The sequence below is a fragment of the Mchenga conophoros genome, linkage group LG17, assembly GCF_057382185.1.
Source record: "Mchenga conophoros isolate Kocher_MC1m ecotype Shallow Benthic linkage group LG17, M_conophoros_male_GT1.1, whole genome shotgun sequence".
NCBI lineage: Eukaryota > Metazoa > Chordata > Actinopteri > Cichliformes > Cichlidae > Mchenga > Mchenga conophoros.
In genome coordinates, this window is record NC_140542.1 from 29,664,015 (window position 1) to 29,689,879 (window position 25,865).

Sequence of the window (25,865 nt, forward strand, 5' to 3'; positions counted from 1 at the left end):
TGTCTTCATACTTTTATTTTTGAAATACACCAATTTTTATACACTGCAGGAAAAACAAAAATAAATATTATAATGCAAATTTGCAAAAAAGCAGCATATGCATCAAAATAAACTATTTCCAGCAGTGCAATTTGAGTCCTAAGCATCCCAGAAACGACACAGAAAGTCATAAAGTCAAAGATAACTTTTAAAAAGACCAGTATAGGCCCTGAGGCCCTGATGGTAAAAAAGACTACATTTCCGCGAAAATGACGTCACTTCCGGTTTCGGGCAGGTAATGGCGGAAATTCAAAAGTTCGCGCTGACGTCTATTCCAACGTAGGAAGTGTTATGAACAGCTGATCGGATCGGCAAAGCGTGTTTCTGGAATATTATGTTTTTGTTCCTGCAAGCGCTTTTTATGCAGTTTTTGCAAAGCTTTATGTGGAAGGAAACCGTGACCTAGGACAAGCTGATGTAAGTACAACTCCTCCGGTTTCATATACAAAAAAAATTTTTGCGCTAGCTTACGTGGTTGCAGTGCTACCGGGATTTAAAAATAGTTACGCAAAACAGAGCGTGCCCGCTCCGATCGGCTCTAAAGGGTTAATTATAAAAATTTTGCCATGCCATAAACGCATTAGTGCCACTGCAGTACAGACACTGTAACACCAGTACACCAAAGAATCGTTACCCATGCACCGTAACCTGGTGTGTGTCATCAAAACCTATTTTTACTCTTTAAAGTCTCAGAGCAGATCATGTGCACTATACACCCTGCTGTTTTGCATTTCTGAGTCAGTGCATTCCAGATGAACCAAAAACACATGCTGAAACCACATTCACGTGTATTTTTAGGTGGTTGTTCAATATATAGTATAGTATATAATATATATAATAGTATATAAAAACCTGCTTTACCTGAGAAGAGGCTGGAAGATTACAGTGATGTTCCTCGCACCTGGCTTACACACAAACTTCATTTCTCCTCCTTCAATCAGGTTGTCATCAGCGCCACCTACAATACAAGAAACACAGTTATAGAAATAACAAAACAGGCATATGTGCGTAGTGGTTGCCAGTGTTACATATACACACACATAAAAGAGGTAGAGAATTCAAAGAGTATTTTTGCATCAACGCAAGTCACAAATCCATTTTGCTTTCCTGGAGTTCACTTAGCATTACCTAGCACTATAGAGGAGAGCGCTTCAAGATTAGAAAGGAGGTATTATTTTATAGTAAACTTTGTCTTATATTTTTCTCCAAGAATAGATTGTAGGAAAGATATTTGAATATACTGCAAGTGTGAATCCTCTGAAATGTGACATTCTGCATTAAAACAGACTGCCACAATGGACATTTGATATGTGCACCTTTATGAAGTCATGTGCAAAAGACACCAGACTGCTACAGAAAAAAAAAAAATCACACTCGATTAACTGCACATCAGATTTCTCTGGTATGTTTGTCTGTACATTTCAGTTTTTCTGACATTCTCTATAATTTTGTCTGAAAACCTTCATATTTTACCCTTGAAATGTTACATGGTGAAAAAGCTGTTGGCATTTTCCAGTTTGATGTGATCACTTTTAGCACAAGGTAAAAATGGACAAAATAACTATCTTTGACTGACACCGTGATGCAGCCGTGATCCAAGACTGGCACACATCACCACACCTTCTACTTTATATTGCAATATTTATATTGTGCTGTATTGTGTTGTATTAAATTGTATTGTACTGCTACACCTACAAGAGTGCCAGGAGATGACCACAGAGTCACTGGGATAGTCTATTTGCAGTTAGAATAGTGCCCATAGTCTACCAACTCGGGAATTCCTGCTCTAAAACTAACAGTGAACTGTAACTCTGTTATTTCAATGAAATTAGTACATTGTTCCACCTTTTTCTATTTGTTTTTTTACATTTAGAAATGCTTAATCACCCATTTACCTCCACTAAGGTGGTCATGTTTTTGGTTGCATTTGTGTGCGTGCGTCATTCTGTCTGTAAACATGAGCACAAAAAGTTTTGAATGAATTCCAGTAAAACTTTGTCAGGGTGTAGACAAAGGTCTTCAAGGTCAACGTCTCATCTCACTTTTATATTTCACATCAGCCTTTCTTAACAGATGACCCAAAAAAATAAGTCACACCTGTAAAGAAAATACAATCAAGAGAAAACAAATGGGCTGCCTTGTTTGAAATATTTAATATAATATTATACAACAAGCTGAAGTTATTCATGTTCAGTTATTTAAAAATACCTATTATCCATTACCTACTCCTACATAATGTTTGAGTAATCAAAGTAAACATATGTTACCTTTATTTGGTTTTTACTGCACTCCAAACGTCTTAAAGTACATTTTAAAAGAACAAAGAAAACAAAATAAATATATATAAAGAAATTACTATTTCCTTATAAGTAATTAATGCCTAGAGAGTGAGCTGCCTTCGTGGAGGTGTGCACTCTCAAAGTGCTTCTTGTTCTTTCTGTAAACGGATTTACACATAGTCATATAATAGCAGAAAATTAGTGGCCAAGAAATACCGATGAGCAACTAAGATGAGAATAAACAGTCAGCAGTACAAAGAGGACAGATGTTTAAACACTCAGCTCTCAAACGGAAGAGAAGGAATCTTCACAAACCAATGTCTCCTTACTCTCATTTGAAGCATAAATGAAGTAAAACACTAGTTTTACGATTTAGTTGCATTATTAAAAAGTCACCTTCACTAACCTTGTGTTTGGAATAATGACACTGAATATCTCTGTTAGCCACATGTTAGCAAAATGTGAGTATGTGAGCAAACAGAGAAAATGTTTAAAACCTATGTTAACCAAAAACTATATCTTGAGAACCGAAAAAAAAACCTACTCAAAAAGTACCACTGACTTACTGACCTCAAGGAGGGAACTGGAAGTTCAAAAATCCGAGCTAACATGCTAATTTCCCCGTGTGAGGACTCATTCATGTGGCACTCCATACACACATCAATATATCAACATGACAAGACAAATATAAATGCATCCCACATGCTCACACCCCTTCATGCCCTGTGTCACTGCGTGGGTGAGCCCCACAGCTAACAGGGTTAATCAGAAAATCATTGCCATGTAAAATCTTGGTGGAGGGGACAGGGGACTCCAGCAGATGGGGGGAAAGGGGAGATCACAGGGGAGAAGCAGAACTGAAGCTCATTACCTCCACTCATCCTGAAGTAATCAATATAATTGATAGATGAAATTGCAACTAGTTGTCAATATGGCAAACTGCAGTGCAAATGGATTGTATGTGCGCGTGTTGGTACAAATGTTTGCATAGGCTGATATGCTGCTTGCATTTAAATTGTGATTGGATAATTATAACAGAGGAGGACAGCAACATGGTAGCAGCATTCCTGTCTTCATAAAGTAATATTACAGAGATTTTTTTAATCCAGTATATGGGGAAAATACGTGTAGGCAATAGAACAAATAATTTTTTCTGCGCTTCTGTGCCATGGCTGTTGCGTGGCCCCTGCTTATGTGGCCCCTCATGGTCCTCTTTGGGCTCTCGTGCTCTGGGAGCCTCTGGATGTCTGGGGCCGGGATCTCCTCCATGCCTGCTTCATGCCCTGGGGGACGGGGCTAAGGCTCCCCACACCCTCTAGCAGATCATTACATGGAGCAAGCGTGGAGCACAAGCGTGCTCACACATACAGGTGTGCACACAGGTGTACACACGGGTGCTCACAGACATAAACTATATCTTTCTTGGCTGCTGCCTCAAAGCACATTGTGCAGTGTTGGTCTTCCGTACTACACAATAACATTCAATATTTAATATTTACTGTTAGTTACAGTTATCTATGCTGTGGTGTCGTGTTTATTGTGTTGCTCTCTTTTTGCTTGTTTTCTTTTTTATGTTCTCTCTCAACAGGTCATCCAGCGGATTTTTTATTTTTTTTATTTTTTTTTTTGTTTCTTCTCTCAGTGTCCCCCTTCCTCTGTTTTTCTTTTCCTCCCTTTCTTTCTCTCTCCCTTTCCTATCCTCCAGTCATGTCTGTACCATCTGTAATAACTTAAAATAAAATAAAATAAATAAATAATAATAATAACAAAGGTCAATGAAATGGACCAATGCGGTAAGGCCGTGATAATCCATCTGGGCATCCTTCTTGGCCTTCAGACAATAATTCCGATGGCTAAAAAACCAAACGGGCAAGCAAAAAAAAACCCCCAACAACAACAACAACAAAAGAAGAATAAAGAACTTTTTTATATTCAAACCATGAAGGTGTGATGGATTAATAACCCGTGTGGGTAAACTAATACTTGGGAAACACTTACAGCACCTGTCATATTCTGGTCAGATGAAATTAGGTGTGATTTGGTGTCAAGTGTACAGAGTAAGGAAAGTTAGAACACTGGACAGAAATCAAACAAGATGGTGATCCAAGCTACTTTGATAGGATTTAGAATTAGGTGTGTGTGTGCATGAGTGTGTCCTGAAATGATTTTCAGTTCAGCACAAAGCTTCACTTTGCTGTTTTCTTCTGTTTCATTTCCATGTCGAATATGGCCTCACAAAGCTTGTGCGCTATAACACAAAGACACCTTCGCATAGTGTTAAAGCCTGTTCCGCATTACCTGTGCAGCCTGCCTAGCCTTGCATTCAAATGCATATCAACCCATTGTTAACCGTACGGGCCTCTATTATACATTTCTAATAGAACAAGTTTCATTTGAAAAGTATGGGAGACAACACTCTCTGCAGTTTCATTAAAATGACAAGAGAAGCTTTCATTCCATCCAAAAGTTTTAACTCAAGAGTATTTGATCCTGATCTGTTGCCATGAAATTTGCCTGCACGGTAAGCCCACATTCGTGTTGCTAAGTGGAGACAAAGATGAGGTCCAATTCACTCAAACTCTGTCTGTCTCCATCTCTCTATCCATTCATCCGTCCTTTGGTGCCAATTCAATTAAGACTCAATTACAGGCTCCTAAACAAAGCTGCCGCCAACGCACTCTCTTGCTCATCCTCCTTGCTCCATCATATTCTCTATCTTTCTTTCTCTCCTCTCTCTCACTCACTGATCACCAATGTGGAAAAAGCTGGCTAAACTTTTGTTTCTTCGTCATCAACTTGCAAACAGTTAAGTTCCCATGAATAACATCGACATGTTGCAGACTCCTGTCTAACTGGCAGCTACACACAAACAAGCGCACAGACGCACAAATTCAGACACACACCGAATAGACTACCACGTATGTATTCCCAATGACGGTGACCAATTTAATTTCATGCTCTAAACATCTGCATCCGTGTCAGACAAAGGAGCGAGGAAGAGACCTCATTGATCCATGGGGTCTGGGACCAGCTGCCAACAGGGCATAGCACTGATGAATATTAAATAGGGGGGCATTAATATGCATGGGATTTTTCAGAGTTGTCTAGACGTGACAGGGTGGCTCCGGTTTCAGGTCAGGATGCCACCGAACTGGTGCCAGCTCTCTCCCCATATAATGTGTAAAAATATTATATTGTTTGTCAAGCCCTGTGTGATTGTATATGCACGCATATCTATGAGCATTTGTGTCCCTTGGTGTGCGGTCTGATCCGAGATTAGTGAGAGGAGTGCGTGTGGAGGAGGCACGGTGCTCAGTCGGATGGCAAGTGAAAACTGGAAAGGAAGAAGTGACACATTCTAATGTGGCCAAATCTGCCTGAAATCCCCCTAGAGGGTCACTGCTCCGTCTGCAACACAAACACCTAAGCAGACATGACACAAAGCTATCAAAAAGGAAACCCATAAATTATAGACAGTACAAACAGACAAATACTAATATACTGTTATGCATATACATATGGCGCAAATGTTTTAAACACACAAACACAATTGTAAGGCGTGTAGTGTCACATAGCCTCTAACAAATGGCTCAGCTGAAATTACATAGACACAATATGCTCAAATACACTCGCACAGTGACAACAATCCAGACCCCTGTGGTGTCTTACCATGCACTCTCCAGCCCACATCTAATCAAGTCAGGCAGTGACTTAGTGAAATTGCATTAGCTACACTTTCCTGGGTTTGATGAGAAACGGGTTAGATCCTATGATGAATTCCAGCCTTGCCCAGATTTAGGCAGGGAAAGAATGAACGTGTGATGCCTTCTTTAACACAGTTCTGTGTCCCCTGAGACCAGCACGTTTCTGTATGCATCCGCAAGTTTTCAGGAGAGGGCGAGATGAGGAAAGCTAAGACAGACAGGCCAAGGAACGGCAATAATCCCTAATTTACAAGTGGTTTCAATCAGTTTTATGTCCACAAGTGTAAATTTGTGTGCCTACACGGAAAAAAAGGGACAGCGGCAAACAAGGTCGTTAGTTCAGGTGCTTAAAACTCTGTTTGTGGGTATCTGTATCTGCAAATTAAAACACTGGCTCCATATTTTTTAGACACATAACCCACACTTGCAAAATACAATAACAGCAAAGTTATCAACAATTCAAGTAAACATATTTTACATTACATATTTCGATTGCCTTCTGTCACAATAATGTTCCCAATTACAAAAGGTGGATGTCCTCCTAAAGTTCAAACCAAGAATCGGTGTGAACTTCAAACTGGTCTGAGCATTTCAGATACTGATTTTCCCAGACCACCATTTGTCTGAGAAGAAAATAATCAGATTTGTATCTTGGATGTGCAGCTGACAGTTCTGCTGATACCCTGTGATGCTATTATTTCAATATGGACCAAAATCTCAGATTAATCCTTCCAGCACCAAAAACGAATGCAGTACTGAAGACAAAAAGCAGGAACAGCCATTAAAAGAAAGAAAAAAATTTAAAAAAATTTAAGCCAATGCAGAAGTACCTTAAACCAGCATTTTGTATGAAAGGCACCAGAAGGTGATAGCTGTGGTTGCTAAGACCTTTAGTCTTAAAGAAGTCTATAAGAAAACAGCTGTCTGTCACTTTAGCACTTTCCTGTTGAGTTTTAAATCTTGTCCATACAATATTCCAAACTCAGGACCTGTCAGTCAGGTGCTTTTAGGCAATGAGCATGTAGTTTGACAGTCAATCCCCCCTTCCTTTTTGGGGAGACTCTGAGACCCCCCCCCCCGTTTTGTAATGTACCTTCGACTGCTGTTTTTCTTACTGGCTTTCTTGTCATGTTCTGACTATTAAATAGAAAATGAAGTTTTTTAAATTCTCATTTTGTCAGTGGCATCAGTGAGGCCAAAGTGAAATTTAAGGATTTTTTTTAAGTCAGAAGGCATTACCACATATTTTGATAATTAAGATAATGGTAAATTTACCCATGTTGGTAACTTTTGCATGAAACAGATGCACAGCTTAACAGTATAAACTTAAAATGAAATCTACAAAGACTGTGCTTTTGTGCCAAACAGCCATTTACAATGCAATCCACAAATTTCAATTTGAAATACAAAATACATAAAACATATTGCCTGATGTTTTTACCTCAAAACAAAGAATCAGCTGTGGTCACAGCCGAACACATTTCAGTTTGTGTGTCTCTTACCAAATGTTCGGCTCAAGACAATCAAAGATATCTACAATTGCTCTTGATAGATTCTGATTTAAACTGGCAAAAGGGAAGCAAGGTGGCTGAAATAATCAACTCACACGGTCCTTTAACACACAAAATGTAGACTCACAAACCTAAAAATAATTAGCTGAATTTATTAAACTAACACTTCTGTTTAAATTTTGTTAATGCATAAAAGGTGTAACTCGACCAGTAGGATTCTTCAATATCTGCACTTTAGCACAGTGTTTATAGTAATCGCTGTTCTATACATAAATAAAGTGAGGCAGTGCTCTTCCTTTGATTGAGGTCCCTAATCTGAACTGTTAGCCAGCACTGCATATTGCAGTCTAAATTGTGCAAATAGGAAGGAATGTACAGAATAATCCAATTTTCCCCCTTAATGGCCTCACATGTCTGTCGCTGTTGTACTATGAAAATTATTTTTTGAGTGATCAATTCAGGTAATATACCCCATGTACAAATCATATATATTTAAATTTTTGTACATGCTTGCAAAGGAATCACTCTGGCAGGCAGCTGCATATTCACTAAACTGAATCCTGCTATTTGAATAAGATTGGTTCTCGCTTCAATAATGTATGACTCTCTGGTCAATTCCGGGCATCCCATTCCACTCAGACTGTCTTCATGTCTGATTGGGTCTTAATGAGAGTTTTCTATTATTAAAATTAATTTGATGGGATGGTATCTGCTGCTTCACCAACCAGGCATCCAAATCCACCCCACAGCTGAGAATCAATAAATTATAGTATAAATAAATTCAGGTGTAAATTGAGCAGGATTAATTATTAAAAGTGTCACTGTGGCATACAGTGTCTCTCCTTGGTCTTGATTTTAATTAATTCACATCTGTCAGTTGAAGTAAAACAAAAATTCACTCTAGAAGGAGATGTTTACAATGTATGTTGTCTGTCTTTCAAACTTTACCAATGTCACTGATCTGCCAATTCATGGTAGTAGTGTTGCAAAAACCTGGCTATAAATAGATTAAGTGAAACACTGGTTACATATTTTAGGTTTTCGTTTTCTATTCTTTTGTTAAAATGCACATCATGCATCATTCTTTGCAAAACACCATGAAACCTCCATAGCCTTTTTGAGCCTGATACTAAACCTGCATAAGTTTTTGTGGTTCAGGCACCATATTCACAACAGATACAACTATGCATGCATTCAAAATGGTTTCAAACCTACAACTTCAAGTTGTAGCAACAACACACAGAGCGCCCTCTGACCCCGGAAGGACACACCGTCGCAGCGAGAAGGCGTCACCCGTCACTATGGCAACATAAACAAAACATAACTGTACAAACAGAACCCCGAACAGCCCTGACCCGCTACATAGCCCCCACCTAAGGGGTCAGTCGTCCCCGACGACCCCATTACCCCACACAAAGTCCTGCAAATGTCCAGGTGCCTTCTTTTGGCGCACCGGCCGGTCACGACCGGCGGGGGAAAAGTCACTCGGGTCAGAACATGGGGTGCCACCATCATCCCACTTCTGACACCAATGTGGCGAGCTCAGACAAGGAGGAGACGGAGGTGTCGTTTGGTCTTGCTTCCCGTGAGCTAGCCAGGGAGCACAGCCGTTTATTGATATCTGCAGAAGAACACTGTCGCTAGCTAACTGCTCAGCGCGGCAACCGCACAGCAACAACAACAACAATACACAGGGCGCCCTCTGACCCCGGAAGGACACACCGTCGCAGCGAGAGGGCGTCACCCGTCACTATGGCAACATAAACAAAACATAACTGTACAAACAGAACCCCGAACAGACCTGACCCGCTACAATATGCTGCTGAGAATATAGCCCAGAAGAAGCGTATAGTATAGCTTTTATTTTGGAAAGAGCCATTTCTCTGTAATAAACTCTCTTTTCCAAAGACGAGTGATTCCTCAATCAGATACAGGTGTTTCCGCGGCCCCGAACCGTAGTAAGGAAACCTCTGGCAGTTACTTGAAGGTTCTGTAACTGACTCGTAGCCGGCAACAGCTAACTATACAGGTCAACTCCGCTAGCAAAAAGATCGAAGGAGGCGTAGGAAACTGCTTCACCAAACTTTATTTCTTCTCTAAGGCACGAACACCGCGTACAGTGGGCTGAAACAGTTTACTCACAGCGAGCATCGCCGACACAACTCTGGCTGTCGAGGGAGTTATTATATTCCTTTTATTTATTTTCTTTTCGTCTCTTCTGTAGCTAACCGTTACTTTTTCCCCTTCTCCGCTCTCTCTCTTCACACACACACCAGGCAGTCCCGCTACACACATCCCGAATACATTTCCCATCAGGCTTCATCCTTAAAGGGCCATGCCTGTAACACAGGGCTTGCAAAATCGCTAGCCCGACGTCCCGGGGCTAGCGATTTTTCCACTCGGGCTACCAAAATCTATCTCTGCCCTGCCCGTCAGGCTATTGTAGGAAGAAAGAAATATGTGTATGTGCTTTTGCATTCTTTCGGAAATGTAGCTGGGTAATTATGTCATTGGCATCGGTGAGCCACTGTCAATATGTGACATATTGAAATCGCGTTTGAATTTGCGCTTGTTTTTTGCTTTCACTTTGCAAATGTCCAGGTGCCTTCTTTTGGCGCACCGGCCGGTCACGACCGGCGGGGGAAAAGTCACTCGGGTCAGAACATGGGGTGCCACCATCATCCCACTTCTGACACCAATGTGGCGAGCTCAGACAACGAGGAGACGGAGGTGTCGTTTGGTCTTGCTTCCCGTGAGCTAGCCAGGGAGCACAGCCGTTTATTGATATCTGCAGAAGAACACTGTCGCTAGCTAACTGCTCAGCGCGGCAACCGCACAGCAACAACACACAGGACGCCCTCTGACCCCGGAAGGACACACCGTCGCAGCGAGAGGGCGTCACCCGTCACTATGGCAACATAAACAAAACATAACTGTACAAACAGAACCCCGAACAGCCCTGACCCGCTACAATATGCTGCTGAGAATATAGCCCAGAAGAAGCGGATAGTATAGCTTTTATTTTGGAAAGAGACATTTCTCTGTAATAAACTCTCTTTTCCAAAGATGAGTGATTCCTCAATCAGATACAGGGCTTGCAAAATCGCTAGCCTGACGTCCTGGAGCTAGCGATCTTTCCAGTCGGGCTACAAAAATCTATCTCTTCCCTGCCCGTCGGGCTATTGTATGAAAAATATATGTCAATGCTTTTGCATTCTTTCAGAAATGTAGCTGGGTAATTATGTCATTGGCATCGGTGAGCCACTGTCAATATGTGACATATTGAAATCGCGGTTGAATTTGCGCTTGTTTTTTTGCTTTCACTTTGCAATGACAGCACTGATCTGTGAGTGATGATAATTTGTGCACCAATTCCTCTGACATCGTCTTATTAATCGTTAGCTTACTATGCAAACATGACAAGTGAAATCTCCCGCAGCAAGCTTAAACATGTGAGAGGTTGATCTCGCAGAGAATCGCTGAGCTTATGTGAGTCCGTGTGTAAAAGTAGCAGTATATATATTTTAGTTCTGCTGAGCCAAATAAGACAGGTCAGGGTGAAGAAGTGACAGCCAAAGAAAAGCTTACCACAAAACGGAGAAGTTATGACAAATGAGACTATAAGGCAAAAAGAAAGTGCAGCTTTATGGTTTCATGGACAAAAGAATTTCTGTGGCTGCAATATGACGAGCTAAATAACCAGGGCTGCACATAAGTGGTCCGCAGGTGCGCATTCGCTGTCAAAATAAAAAACGCGCACAAGGGTTAGTTAGGGTTAAATTTAAAAACTGTACTTTTGAGTTAAAATATATATTTATAATTTTAATAAATGACAAATTAAAAAGGCATGAACATTTTTTTGTATCAAAAAAAATATCGAACCGTGACACCAAAGTATCGAACCGAACCGTGAATTTTGTGTATCGTTGCACCCCTAATATATATATATATACACACACACACACACACACACACACACACACACACACGAGTGTATAAACAAAATATTCACTCACCATGCCTTCTGTTAGGTACAACCACCAAAAAACGAAAACATATACACATTTTGTTTCCTACTATAATTCTTTAACATATTAATATTGCATTTTAAATACTACTTGTTCAACATTAATGAGTTTATTTACTTATGGTTATGACTGGAGGGATTTTCTTATGAAGAAGCTGGATATTAGAATTCCACATTGGGGATGAATAAAATGTGCAGGTACATAAATGTGTAAGTAAGTGTGTACGTAAGTAGATACATGCGTATGTACTCGTGTGTTTATCTAACTGTAATATGTATCTTTTATATCTGTTCGTCTGTGCCTACAAAGCTGCCTGATATCTTCGAAGCATAGCTTTAACTAGGTGCTGGAAAATCCTCAGAGATTTTGCTCCATATTTACAGTTGCTGCAGATTTATCAGCACCATATACATGATGAGAATCATCTGTTCTACCAAATCCCAAAGGTGCTCTACTGGATTGAGACCCGGTGATTGTGGAGGCCATTCGAGTACAGTAAACTAATCGTCATGTTCAAAAATCAAGTTTGAGAATATCAGAGATTTGTGATATGGCGCGCTATCCTGCTGGAAGCAGTCATCAGAAGATATAGTGGTCAAAATTGTCAGGTAGGCTGTTGTGTTTATGTATATTTTCAGTGGCCAAGAAAATATCCCCTTCACCAATACACCACTAACAACTGTTGATATAAGGCAGAGTGGGTCCATGCTTTCAGTTTTCAAATTCTGACTCTACCATCTGAATGTCGCAGTACAAATAGAAACTCATCAGACCAGGCAACATTATTCCAATTTTGCATTGTCCAATTTTGATGAGCGCATCTGAATTGTAGACTGATTTTACACAGAGTTTAACTTTGGTGATACAGTTTTGTGCCACTGATCACTTACAAAACAGCAGTGCTCATCTCTTGCATGACCAGATCCCATTTGGAAAAGAAAAAACTTCAGTCCAACAGCAAATGTTTAGGATATACAAAAAAGGATAATTTTTTCCATTTCTTTTCCATATGGAACTAGACATGTCACATGCCCTAGTCATTAGACTGCCAAACCCAAATGGAGATGGTAAATGGAGTGCATTTATATCATGCTTTTACCCAAAGTGCTTTAGTCTATAACAGTCAATTTTATATATAACAGTTGTCTCAGAGGGTTTATACAATCTGTACACCCACAATACAAAACCATCTGCCCCAGCAAACCCTTTCAAGAAAAAATAAATGGTTGAAACAACTGAGGAGAGATTCTTCTTAGGGGTAGACATTCATGCAATGGATGCTGTGAAGGATAGCAAGCTACACATACATCTATGTACACATGTTTAAAGACCTAAGAGAACCAACTGTCCAGAAAAGCAAATGTCATTACATCTTTCATTCCACCCAGCAGGGAATTAGGCAGCACACTGTGTATCCTGTTCTTTACTTGAAGAATTTGTTGCACGCTGTGACAGCAAGAGCTGTGTACGTATTTACCTGTGTCTACAAGTGCAGCTAAGGTCCAACAAGCCCTTCTTCCACCCCTCCCTCTGTCCCTTTTTCATTTGTTCTTCTCTCCACCTTCTCCAATCAGCGAGTGTAAGATTAAAAGTAAACACAAAGGCGACAGTCAAAGCCCCAAATAACGGTAAGACCAATGCTGATTAAAATTAGCCCTAGGATAGGAAAATACACCAAGCACTTTCTCTCTGATTAAATGTCTGAACTGTGTAAACTATTACAACCTTGCTCTAGTCTCTCTGTTGTCCTCTACACCCCCTGTCATTACATTTCCTCCAGATTCCATTTTCTCACCAGATTAAATTTTTTAATTATGCATGAGCTATCCAGGCACTTTATTGGTCAAAGCAGCTCTAGTTTTAGGAATGTTTTATCGTACCAGTTATTTAGCTTAGATGAATTTAAGACAACCCCACCCCAAAAAAACAAAACAAAACACACATATTCGTCTTTGTCACACAGTTTGTTTTATGCCTCCAAAATGGCTCTGAACGATAGCAGTGTGGGCATGGGACCTCTGAGGGTGTCCTGTGTTGTATAATGATTGGATGTTGGTAGCAGATGTTTTGGGCCCAATGGATCAGGCTTGCCTTGGGCTATTTGTGTGTTCTTAACCATCCTCCAGAGTGTCTTTCACAGGTCACCATCAATACTATTGCAATGGTCTTTTGGATACATAATGCAATAATATGTTGCCTTTCATTGAAACCTGCATACGCAGAATCAATGAACACTTTATTCAAATTCAAATTCAAATTTTATTTGTCACGTACACAGTCATACACAGTACGATATGTAGTGAAATGCTTGGACTACTGCTCGTGACCTAAAGAAAACAAAAAAGGAAAAGGCTATGAATAAGATAGGAAATAAATATGAAAAATTAAAAAGGGTAAATTTAACTAGGAAGGAATAGAATATAAATTAAGGTTAAAAATGAAATAACTGTACAACACAAATTAGAATGAAGGGTAAATTTAACTGGGAAGAATAAGATAAAGATAAATATATAAATTAAAGTTGAAAATAAAATAACTGTACAACAAAATACACAATACACAATATAGAACTATATAAGAATGTATGAAGAAATCTAAATATAAATAAATATATACACAATAACAGCAGCTGTACAAGCATTAACCGGAAATGAAGAATATAGTGACCAGTGTTGTGCAAAACCAAAGTCCAGAAAGTCCAGTGTGTGTGTAAGAACTGTATGTGTGGGTCAGTACTGTGTGGTGGTGTGATTGAGAGACCGTATCGCCTGCGGGAAGAAGCTCCTCCTCAGTCTCTCTGTGTTGGTCTTCAGGGAGCGGAATCGCTTTCCTGACCTCAACAGAGAGAACAGTCTGTTGTTGGGATGGCTGAGGTCCTTCACGATCTTCCTGGCCTTGGTCCAGCACCGCCTGCTGTAGATTGAGTGCAGGTCAGGGAGCTCGGAGCGGATGGTGCGCTCAGCTGACCGCACAACCCTCTGTAGAGCTCGTCTGTCCTGCATGGTGCTGTTCCCGAACCAGGTTAAGATGTTTCCCGCCAGGATGCTCTCTATGGTGCACGAGTAAAAGTTCCTGAGCACCTTGGAGGGCAGTTGGAAGTCTCTCAAGCGTCTGAGGTGGTAGAGACGCTGTCGGGCCTTTTTCACCACGGTGTTGATGTGACAGGACCATGACAGGTCCTGCGTGATGTGAACTCCGAGGTATTTGAAGCTGTCCACTCTCTCCACTGGGCACTCGTTGATGACGGGGGTCTGGTAGTTCCTCTCCTGCTTAGTGCTGAAGTCCACTATCAGCTCCTTTGTCTTACTGATGTTTAGAAGGAGGTTGTTCCTCTGGCACCAGTTCTCCAGATTCCTAATCTCCTTCAGGTAGGCCGTCTCGTTGCTATCAGAGATCTGGCCCACCACGACGGTGTCGTCAGCAAACTTGATGATGGTGGTGGAGCTGGTAGTGGCCACACAGTCATATGTGTACAAAGAGTACAGCAGGGGGCTCAGAACACACCCCTGGGGGGCTCCAGTGCTGAGAGTGGTAGAGGCTGAGACATGTCCGCCCATCCTTACTGCCTGTGGTCTGCCAGTTAGGAAGTTGGAGATCCACTGACACATAGATGAGCTGAGTCCCAGATGCTCCAGCTTGGTGGTGAGTGTGGAGGGAATTATGGTGTTAAATGCAGAGTTATTATTAGTTACAGTAGGTTTGTTCCTGTTTTGTACGCTAAATGTAGGTACACTGAACTTGAACTACCATCATCAAAAACTAGTTTGAGATCATCTGAGCTTAGTGGCATGGCACGTTATTCTCCAGAAAGCTTGCATCTTCAGCAAAAGTACTCAGGTAGGTAAGTATATGAAGCTTCAGGGGGGGCTACTGGGTATTTGGCCCAAAGTGTGCCGAGAAAATATCCACAAATCATTAAACCATCACCAAATTTCTATTTAGTTATACTGATCTTTTGCAGAGATGGGCAGTAACGCGTTACTTGTAATGTGTTACTGTAATCCGATTACTTTTTTCAAGTAACGAGTAAAGTAAGGGATTACTATTGCAAAAACGGTAATTAGATTACCGTTACTTTCCCGTAGGAACGCTGCGTTACTGCGTTACTAAAACCGTGATTTTGTTGCGAGAATGTCTCATGACAATGACGTTAGCAAGTGCGACGTTTGTGACAACAGCTGTGTGCAGATCAACAATAGATCATATATCGAGTGCGGGAGAGAGTATGAGCGTGCAGCATTTAAAGCGTGGAAGTACTGACCTTACTTTGAGTTTGATTCCATAAAAAGTGACAAAAACATTAGCGTCCATTAGCATTGTGTGTGGGAAGAAAACTTCTTTTTACAGCGAAAAAAATCCCCTAAACTTCCAAGCAAGCACCGAGTGCGCTATGACGTAATGGGAAACTCACAGAGAAACTCGCGGATTCTTCCACTGACCGCTATGGCACACCTGCACCATGATAAACCTCCGCCTACCCTACTCCTGCTTTACAGGTGAAAATAGAGCAAAAAGACCGCTAGTCTTTGACTTTATTTATTTTCTGCTGTGTTTTACTTGCATCTATTTGAAAGAGTGAGTGTAAACACACAAAAAAAAAAATTTTATGTGCTGGAATGTGCAGAAAATAGGTTTAAATATTAAACAAATTTCTTCCAGTCAGAGAATGTTGCATATAATTAAATTCTTGCTTGATGCATAAAGTTAAAAGATTAAAAACTAATAAAACAAGTTAAAAAAAAGAGACTTTTCCATTTGATTACATTTCGTATGATGGATTATGTAGAAAAAGTAGAATTGGGCTGAAAGATCTATCGCTTTATCACCTCTTCAGGTTGTAAATCGTGTTTTTAAAAAGTAACTAAGTAACTAAGTAATTAATTACTTTTGAAAATAAGTAATCAGTAAAGTAACGGGATTACTTTTGGGGGGAAGTAATCAGTAATTAGTTACTGATTACTTTTTTCAAGTAACTTGACCAACACTGATCTTTTGTAATTTGTAGCCTCCGTTTCCTATTTTTAAATGACAAGAGCAGCACCCAGTGTTTTGTGTTGCTGGAACCCATCTGCTTTGTGCTCTTCTGCATACTTTGGCTTAAACTCAGTGGTTTTTAAAATACTCAGACGAGAGAGTTTGGCAATAAGAACCATGCCGAGGAAAAGGTCGCTTAAATCACCTTTCGTCTCCGTTCTGATGCTTGGTTTGAATTCCAGCAGGTCTTCATGACCATGTCTACATGCCTAAATGCTGCTGCCATGTGATCATTATTTTAGTTTCATGGCAGTCATCACTTACATGGAACAACTGAATGAGACATCAAAGCAGTTTTTCTGGTCCAAGCTCTCTGAATACAGGATTCAATTTGGCTGTCATTTAGTTTTTCTGTTGTGCTTTTACTGAGATTTATTCCAGCAGGTGCTGTTGGCTAGGGTTTAAATAATCTGTGATTCATATTTTGTCTAGAAGTGGAAAGCCAGAACTAAATGAACTGACACAGAGTGCAATATGCAAGATACTTGGATCAATTCTGTTTCAGCAGATACGATAAATAACTGCCTGAAATGTGTTTTCCATTATCGTGCTTCTGTCCATCACTATCATAATAAGAGGCTTGGTGAGGTACACTATAGTAAAGACCCAGTATTATTGTTATAAGCCGCATTCATTTTCCACACTAGTTCTGTGCGCCACTCTAATTTCAGCAACAGAACTGTTGTAATTCAATTATTGGTCCCGTAGCAGATGAGAATCCAGCGCATATTTATGTGTGTATGTTTGGGATCCAGACCAGATAAGCAGTAGAAAATGGATGTAGGGATGCGTGTATCATCAACTTCACTGATATCTATGTGCAGCCAAATTGAACATGATGAGTCCCAACACATTTAAAATAACAACTGTGAGCCGAAACATCTGCAGTAATACGTGTGCTGCAACATGCAGATCTGCTCTGTATTGTGATGAAGAACATAAACAACTTTCCACTGACATCATCTCTTATTAAAAAAAAGGTAGAATACATTTTAACTTGAGGAAATCCCAGAATTTTACTACTAAAATAAAGTGATTAATATAGGTCTGGCCTTGAAGAAAAAGGGTGCATATAAATTCAATCTGGTTACATGACACTGAAGCACAGCATGTGCTGAATTTTTATATTAAAAGTAGCAAACAAGTAGAGTAATTAAATACCAGAAAAAGAAGGATTACTATGAATCCTAAATTGTGAGAGAGCATCAATGTGGAAAAAGCAAGTAGAGGAAATTAAATAAAATATAAAAAAAAAAGAAGTAGTAGTTGGGGTATCAATATGTTTGACATTCCAGAGTCATAATCCTGTAACATTTATTGAATGTTTCCCAGACAAAGTTCAATTCTATCTAAGATTCCATTAATGAATATGATAAATTAGAATTGCAAGGTCAGTGGAAGTCAAGTATTGATCACTTTCCAAGATAAGTGAACAACCATTATCCTTGAATTCGACCAACAAATGAGGACAGCAAATGACTGGAAAAAAGAATAATTGAGAAGACAAGTCAGTGAATCTACAATAAAAATTGATTTAAGGAGCTTTGAAGTGTGACCAATGAAAGCATAGTGTCATGTTCACTGGGCTCAGAGTTAGGTTACACCTTAAAAACATGGATTAGTTTTCCTGAGAATCTAAACAGAAAAGAGCAATATTAGTGTACGAGTACTTTTTGGAGAGTTAGTTACAGCCTGCTGTAAATGCCCCATCACTCTTCTGAGTGGTCCAAGTGATACTGAAAAATAACCTTGCCCTAACCATAATATATTCCACAGAGAAAGAGTGTAACATCACACATCACTTGGCAGGACCATGCCAGTCTTACACATATATTATCTGAACACGTGGCTTACAACACCTGCCAGTCCCGCCCCTAATATCCCACCCAGCATCACCTCCACACCCATGTCTCCCGCTAGACGTTTTTCCATTTGCACCTCTTCTCTCTCCCCTTTGGGGTGTACAAATCAGTTTGACAAGGAACACCACTTCTACCATCCCACTCTCTTCCACCTCTATCTTTCCCCGTTTCCTTCCTGTCGTGGGAATATGATGCTATTATGCACGAACAAGAAGCCCCTAATACAACATAGGCTTTTTTATGTACTTCAGACTGAGCATTGGGTATTAAGGTTGGGCAAGAAGGAAAGCCGTTTTTAACTACAATGCTTGTGCAGGGAGACTCAAGCAGACTGTTTTCTGTGCCAGACACATTGTGAACAAGTCTATTTGAATATCAAAAGGGAAATAGGGAATGTGTGAAATAGATTTGGAACCGAGTTGATTATGAACACTTCCAAAGAGAGAGGGGGAGGTCAGAGGTTGGAGTGCTGGCAGAAGGAGTATGTGCGCACACCTACAAGGAAATTGATAAGTTTAAAGTGTGTATGTTTGGTTATGTGCACATATGGGGCAAGTATGTGGCGACAGGCTGGCTTTGTGTACGGGGGGGGACTGTCACTTCAAACATGCCCCGGGGCAAGGCAATATAGTACAAAACACAATGAGCGACCACGGCACAAAGAGAAATAAAATTAGAAAAAAAAAGGCTTTAAAAGCGTTATGGTGTGTCGCAAGACTGTAGGAGTTATTGGGATTTATTCACACTTCACCTCCCAGATGACCACTGGCATACTCTGATGCCTTCACACAACAAAAACGCAATAAAAAACTAAAGGAGGAGGGTGTAAACGTGTAGAGGCTGTGAGATAAGCAGAGGAATATGAGGGAGTGGTGACACATCTATGGCTAGAAAATTGCTATTTTCATCATTTATTCATAGGAAATGTGATTGAATCTGGATGAGGTTCTTTGATTCTGAAGCAGTGGTTTGCAAAGGCTAGCAGCATACCCACACACAGTACATCCACATTTAGACAGACAACTGAGGATTTGGTGTATAAAAGGTACACAACATATAAACTCTAACTTGCAGTCTCATATACATACATGCGTTCCAATCACATACTCCAGATGTGGCTACATATGGAGATGTAATAGAGTCTTTAGATGAAGCATTGGATTAATTGAACCGTTCAAGATGAGAAAGCAAGCAATTAAGTCCTCCAGTGTGTTTGAATGTGTATGTTGGGCATGTGACCATGTGCCTGTGTAGCTGTGTGCACATGTGTAACGATATATGCGTGTGTATACAAAACTTGGGAGACATACATTACAGAGCATATTAATTTCAAACCCATTAGAGATTTCTGATTGTCGACAAGTTACAAAACCATAACACATTAATACTGCTACTCGCAATAATGTTTACTTACATTAGAGGCTGGAACTCGTACAACAGCACAACAAACACTGTAACCTTTCAGAACAAGTGTGTGTGTGTTTGGTATTATTTTTACTATTTGCAATTTTTGGCCTTAATTGATAGTGACAAACAAACGAGAGACAGAAAATGTGTGACGAAATTAAGGGAATGGCATTCGCCAAAAGATCTGACCAGTCTGTCTCGCCGTTCAAAGCAAGCTTGTCATCTACACGCCAGCTATTCATCTATCACATCACCCCAGAGTAGTGCTGCCAACGAATACTCTAAATTTGATTATAATAATTACATTTTTTTAAAAGCAGCACTACCAGCAGCCATCTGTGTTCTGAGCTACATAGAATGCAAAGTTACTGCTGGGGGCAGCATGCACTCTGTGGCAAAGTCAGAACAGCTGTGTGGTGTAGGGGCAGCTCTCACTCCTTCAAGCTTAAGTTACATTGCTGCAGGTGCAGAGATAAGGGAGCAAGAGGTATTTAGCGAGAATTTTTTAGACTACTGTTATTAGGGTAAGTAAGAGGAGGAATGTCACTTCAACACCTGACGGTGAGCTACAACGAGTCATTCTATTTTCCATTTTAATGTTGTTAAAGATTTTAGCTTTTTTATTTTTGTAAAATGTAAAAACATTAAAATAGATAAAAGGGGGGAAAAAGGAAAGTAGCTTAAAAACATACAATGGGGAAAGAAATTGTTTGATTACCTGCTGAATTGGTAATCTTGCCCACTTACAAATTAATGAACACTTTATTTTTTATGGTAGTTTCATTTGAATAAAGAGAGAAAGAATATCAAACAAAAATCCAGTAAAAATGCTTTACATAGCTACAAGTTAGAAATTGATTTGTCTGTCACTGAGCGAAATAACCATTTTAATCTTTACAGAAACTCTCTAAATCTTTTATCTTTCTTGGTTGCACTTTGATAACTTAAATTTTCTATAGGATGAGGTCTGGACACCTGCTTTTTTCTTAGCCACTCCTTTGTTGTCTAAGCAGTTTTTTTGCGTCATTGCCATGCTGGAAGACCCATCGACAAACTATCTTCAGTGTTCTGGCTTTACTGACTCTGAGAATGGTGTTTTTTGGGCCATACTCAGCATTTCTCTTCCTCCAAACGCAGTGAGTCGAGTTGATGCCAAAGAGCTCAATTTTGGTTTCATCTTACCACAGGACTTGCTCCCAGACTCGGAATCATTTAGATATAAACTGGGAAACTTCAGAGGGGCCTGCACATGTGCCTTCTTAAGCAGCAGGACCGTTGTGTGTTACCAATGGTATTCTTACTGACTGTGGCCCCAACAGAACATAAACAAGCTCCTCCTCTGTGGTTGTGGGCTCATCCACCACCTCTCTCCTGATCAGCCGATGAGACAAGATCTGGCATGGTGCTCCAAGACTGTGCATTAGCTTAACAGTTAATAAGTAATTAACTTAACAGTTGTAAATCATGGCTTCAAAAAAACCAAATCTTCACAATTCAAAAGTCTCAAGTGATAAGACCCAATGGGGGTCATTTTAAACCTGCGGCACTTCAAATAACAACTAACCTAACCTGACTAAAGAGACTGCACTCAATGCACCTGATTTTGATCAGTAGATAACAAAACTGAGGAACCTTAACTGTGCTATATAAAAAGATACTCAATAAGCCTTATTAAATGGCTAACTTAGGAAAAGATTGATGCAACACAGGAGCCAGATGGCTTGATAAAGAAATATATTTCACAATTAATTACCCTATATAATTAATACAAGCAAGCCCAATTATTTTATGTGTAAGTACGTAAAAGGCATGTCTGTGTTAAAACGAATGAACCTACAGAAGCAGTTGTGCCTCTTATTTTGGTTTGTGGAGGCAATGCAATATTAAAATGGTTTAACTATGTGTTAATTTTTTAATGAATGACGGCATTTGACTCTTTGGTCACTGTTTGACAAACCTACCCAAAAGCAAGCGTCTTTTATATTAATGTGATCACATATAAAATGTCAAGGATGCCCAATAAATCAGGGGCTTTAAGATAATGATAACAGAAACTCAAAGTATTGTTAACTTTGTTCCAGAAATTTTGTTGAGAGCTGAAATAATTTTTCAGGATACACAAGAGAAAAGTGTAAAATATAACTCCACTCAGTAGTAGTAGTTTATTCTTCCTCTGTGTTATTTTCTTATGCCCTAAGGGAACACAATGAGCTTTCACATTATCAAAAAGCAGCTAGGATGTCCTTGAGGCCTTTCGTAAAGGCAGAACAAATGGGGCCACACAGAAGACAGTCAGGTCATCGTGCTCCAAATGGCTCCACTGAGCCAGTCCTCTTACACATTGCCCCAGAATAGTGAGACCTCACTAAATAGAGGGTTCAGTTTCAAAAAAAAGAAAAGAAAAGAAAAATCCTACACAAACTTAAAAACCCAGCCATGAATGCTGATTTTTCTATGTCACTCCTCTGTGCTTTTAATTGTGACACTAATTGCTGGTAACAGTTCAGCCTAATTACCTATGTGTCAGAAGATTAGCTAAACTCTAAAGCTTTGAGGATAGAAGAAGACCTAAGAAGAAGACCTAATCTAACTTGATTTGTATTTTATTTTTTTAAAAGCTTGGTATCTTTGACAATAATCTGCATCTAACATTATCCTTTGGCTTTTGTAGCCCACACATGCTTATAAAAATAAATACAGAAAAGTCTGAAAGTAATTAGTCTGTTGAAACAGTTAAATAAGTCTACAAAGATTAAAATATTTCTTTGTTTTTGCTTTGGCCCTGAAATTCTGTAGTGGTGCATCTCCAGAAAGTATCACCAAAAAGTGCAAAATTCAAAAGTATCTGAAGTTGAGAAGTTTGTGCATTACCATTTTTATGCATTTGTTAACGGTGCATAGCTGGATTTAAAATGAACAATCAAACTCTTATTTCCAAGACTCTGTTGGTGAGCGTTTCAGTTAATAACTATATTGACTTGAAGCAGACCGTTAAGGGGAAGAAAAAAAAAGGAGTTTAGGAAACTCCAAGTAAAAAGACAGAAGGACACACATGACTAAGCTTTAAGTGTTGAGTAATCCCAGAGCTAGAAGAATTAATCAACTCAATCTCTCATTGCTAACTCTTTTCCTCACCTTCCTTCCCTATGGTAAGTTTAATTTGAAGAGAGAGAGAAAAAGTCCCTTTCCACACTGTCTCAATACATATTTTTCTAATTTCTTCCTTCAGAAAGCTCTTAATGGCTTCTTCGCAAGACCCTGATGAAAACAATGACTTTTAACCTCCCTCCTCCTTCATCCATCTTTCCCCTCCCTCCATCACAGCTGACTTATTTCACTTTCTAAATGATTTCTTACTCCTTCATTCTCTTTTCAGCCATTCAGGCCTTGGCCTGGGCTTGTGGTCGGTGCTACGCATTGTGACAGGTGAAATGAAAGCCCAGAGAAATCTCATCTTCTTATAAACCCTTGAGGCATTCAGCCAGTCAAAAAAAATATTTTTCCACCTTCTTTCTGAGGCACCGACAGATGGAAGAAGAAAAAAAAAAGCGCCGTTATATGAAGACCATTTGGGGGTTTTCCTTCATCGACAGTTAATCAGTGCTGCTCGTTTTGTAGCAGTGGGGAGCTGGGGTAGTAAATTTTGCATATATTTACAGACTCAGTGCAGTATGAGTGGCATTTCTCGTCAAGAAAAGAAGTACAGCCGGCATTGTAATTTCAGCCTTAAGCTAAATATCTAGCCTAATCAATGCCGCATTATTTATACAGTTTACCCCTGATAGTTATAAGAAGTTGTGCAGACAGTGCTAGAGGATCTCTTTTGCACTTTTTTTTTTTTTTTTTTAAATCAACTAGTCTTTTCAAATTACCTTTTTATTTTATCTATACTATGTCAACAAGGCGTTTGGTGTGGGGGGGAAAAGGCATAGCAACAGACAGCAGCAAACAGTGCTGTCAGGCATTGCTGATTGAAACCTCAAGGTCACAGGCAGAGGAGCAGAGCCAGGCAAAGAGAGGAGGAGGAGAGGAAAGACAGAGAGAAGAGAGAAGTCCGGGCAGCACAACAGTTTAGACTCTCCAGGGTCTGGCTGTGTAGCTCACTCACTGTGCTATTTTGTGCGTGCGTGAAAGTGTGAGTGAGAGGTTTTCAAGGCCTCTCCCTGTAGGCGGATTCTGCAAAGTCACCCCGCTCTGTGCATCTCGTCAATCTATCGCCATTTCCCTCTTCACACTCCTGTTGTCTCCCTTTCCTTTTTCTTAAGTGCGACTTCTCGAACTGCAGCATGTCCTCCCCATCTTCACTGCACTGTAGTCACATCTCTCTGACGCTATCATTCCTCCTCTTTACCAAACTTTTTCCATCACCATCCTTCCACCGCAGACACCTCTATCTTAGCCAAACATGACCTAATACCCCTCACACTCCTCAACCTTATAGGAGGGTGAGGGGTATTAGTATTATCGATTGTGTTCAAGCAAGGTCCACGTCTTTATGTCTTTTTTACAGTTTTTCTTCCATAACCCCTGTCCTTCTTTTCATCCATTTAGACGACATCTCTATGTTCATGCTGCTCTTTTATTATCACACAAGTTGAAAAAATTCTTATCCAATTTAATCCGTTACTATTCCGTCAGTACTTTTCACACCATCTGGCCCTGTCATACCTTTTTATCTCTTCCTCCTGCCATCAATCCACACTTATCATATACTAAGAAATGGTTGGAAACTTAAAGGAAAATAAGAAGATTAAGTGTATTAAGGTGTGAACTTCTGACCATCACGGTGAAAAGGATTGTCTTACATGTCAGGTGTTCAATTAAGCTGAGAACTATGACTGCTGAAGCCATAGCATATGAGTCATAGTTTTCAATTATTGCTGTTCCCTTCTATCAGTATAGAAGTGGTTCATCACAGAACAAGGGTGACCAGTCAGAACAAATTTGTACCGATTCCAAGCAATTATTCTCTCTGAGGGGACAAGTGGACCAAACCACCCTGTAAAAATGTCTACCACAGCATAACAGAGACACCCGATGTCCTCACTATAGGTTCAAGGGTTCAGGTTTTGCTTTCAGTCTGTCCCTTGTCTGTATTAGAGAATCAGCTCTCTCCCTCTCTACTTTAAACTGCTCAGTTCATCCATCCATCCCTCTCCTCACCTTGTAATTCTCCACTCTTGCTGTAGAGCTCTCGCCTCTGTTCTCTCAGGTAGGCACTCATGCTGATGGCATGGGATGATGATTCAAACCTGCAAAAGGTTCAACAAGGGGGAACAACATATCAGCATAATACTCAAAGGTGTGAAAATGAGACACATACATGGAATTTAAATCCAGAATTTCATACATAAAAACACATTTTGTGAAGTTAGTAGTAACTGTTGCTGTAAACTACCTGACAAGACTACAGATGAACGAAAGGTAAAACTATTCTGATTTTCCTTAATAACTGGCATATAGTGTTACAACTGTGGGTTAAGTACCTGTGAGCTAAGCTTCAATGTGCTGTAAGCGGTCAGCATCAGACCATTTTTTCTAATCTTGGCTTTGTATGATATTATTGAGAAGGGATATCCTTAACGCTGCAATAGGGAGCCAATCAGAGGACAGATTTTTTTTTTTTTAAAGGGACTTTGACCTTAAGTGAGTTAAAACAGCTTATTTCATAATAGATGAGTGCAGCAAGACCCAGTAAAAGACAAATAATAATTCTTTTGAAGAATAATAATTCTTTAGGTATAATCCAACTAGAAAAATATGAAGCTGGAAATGGGCATTGTAGATCCCCTTTAATTAGTTGAGAAATATATGACTGATTAATGGTTAGCTAAGGACCCTTCACATAAAAACATGCTAAGAGCTTGATACGGCTCCTCTGTTATTCTCAGTGCACTGCTAATAGGAAGAAACACACTGCTCTACAAGTACAGTTAAGAATAGCTGGTCTCAAAGTATAATTCAACAGATTTTAAGCTACATAGATCATTAGACTCTGGTG

At 39.8% G+C, this 25,865-nt stretch overlaps 1 protein-coding gene across 1 annotated transcript in view; it reads right to left on the reverse strand.

Moving 5' to 3' along the window:
- Positions 1 to 25,865, reverse strand: part of exoc4 (exocyst complex component 4) — a 136,740-nt gene that overhangs the window by 82,457 nt on the left and 28,418 nt on the right. Inside the window, exons 10-11 of the mRNA XM_085251730.1 lie at positions 25,028 to 25,116; positions 901 to 997 (exon numbers count right to left, since the gene is read on the reverse strand). Of these exons, the coding sequence (XP_085107856.1) occupies positions 901 to 997; positions 25,028 to 25,116 (186 nt within the window). The remainder of the gene's footprint in view (positions 1 to 900; positions 998 to 25,027; positions 25,117 to 25,865) is intronic.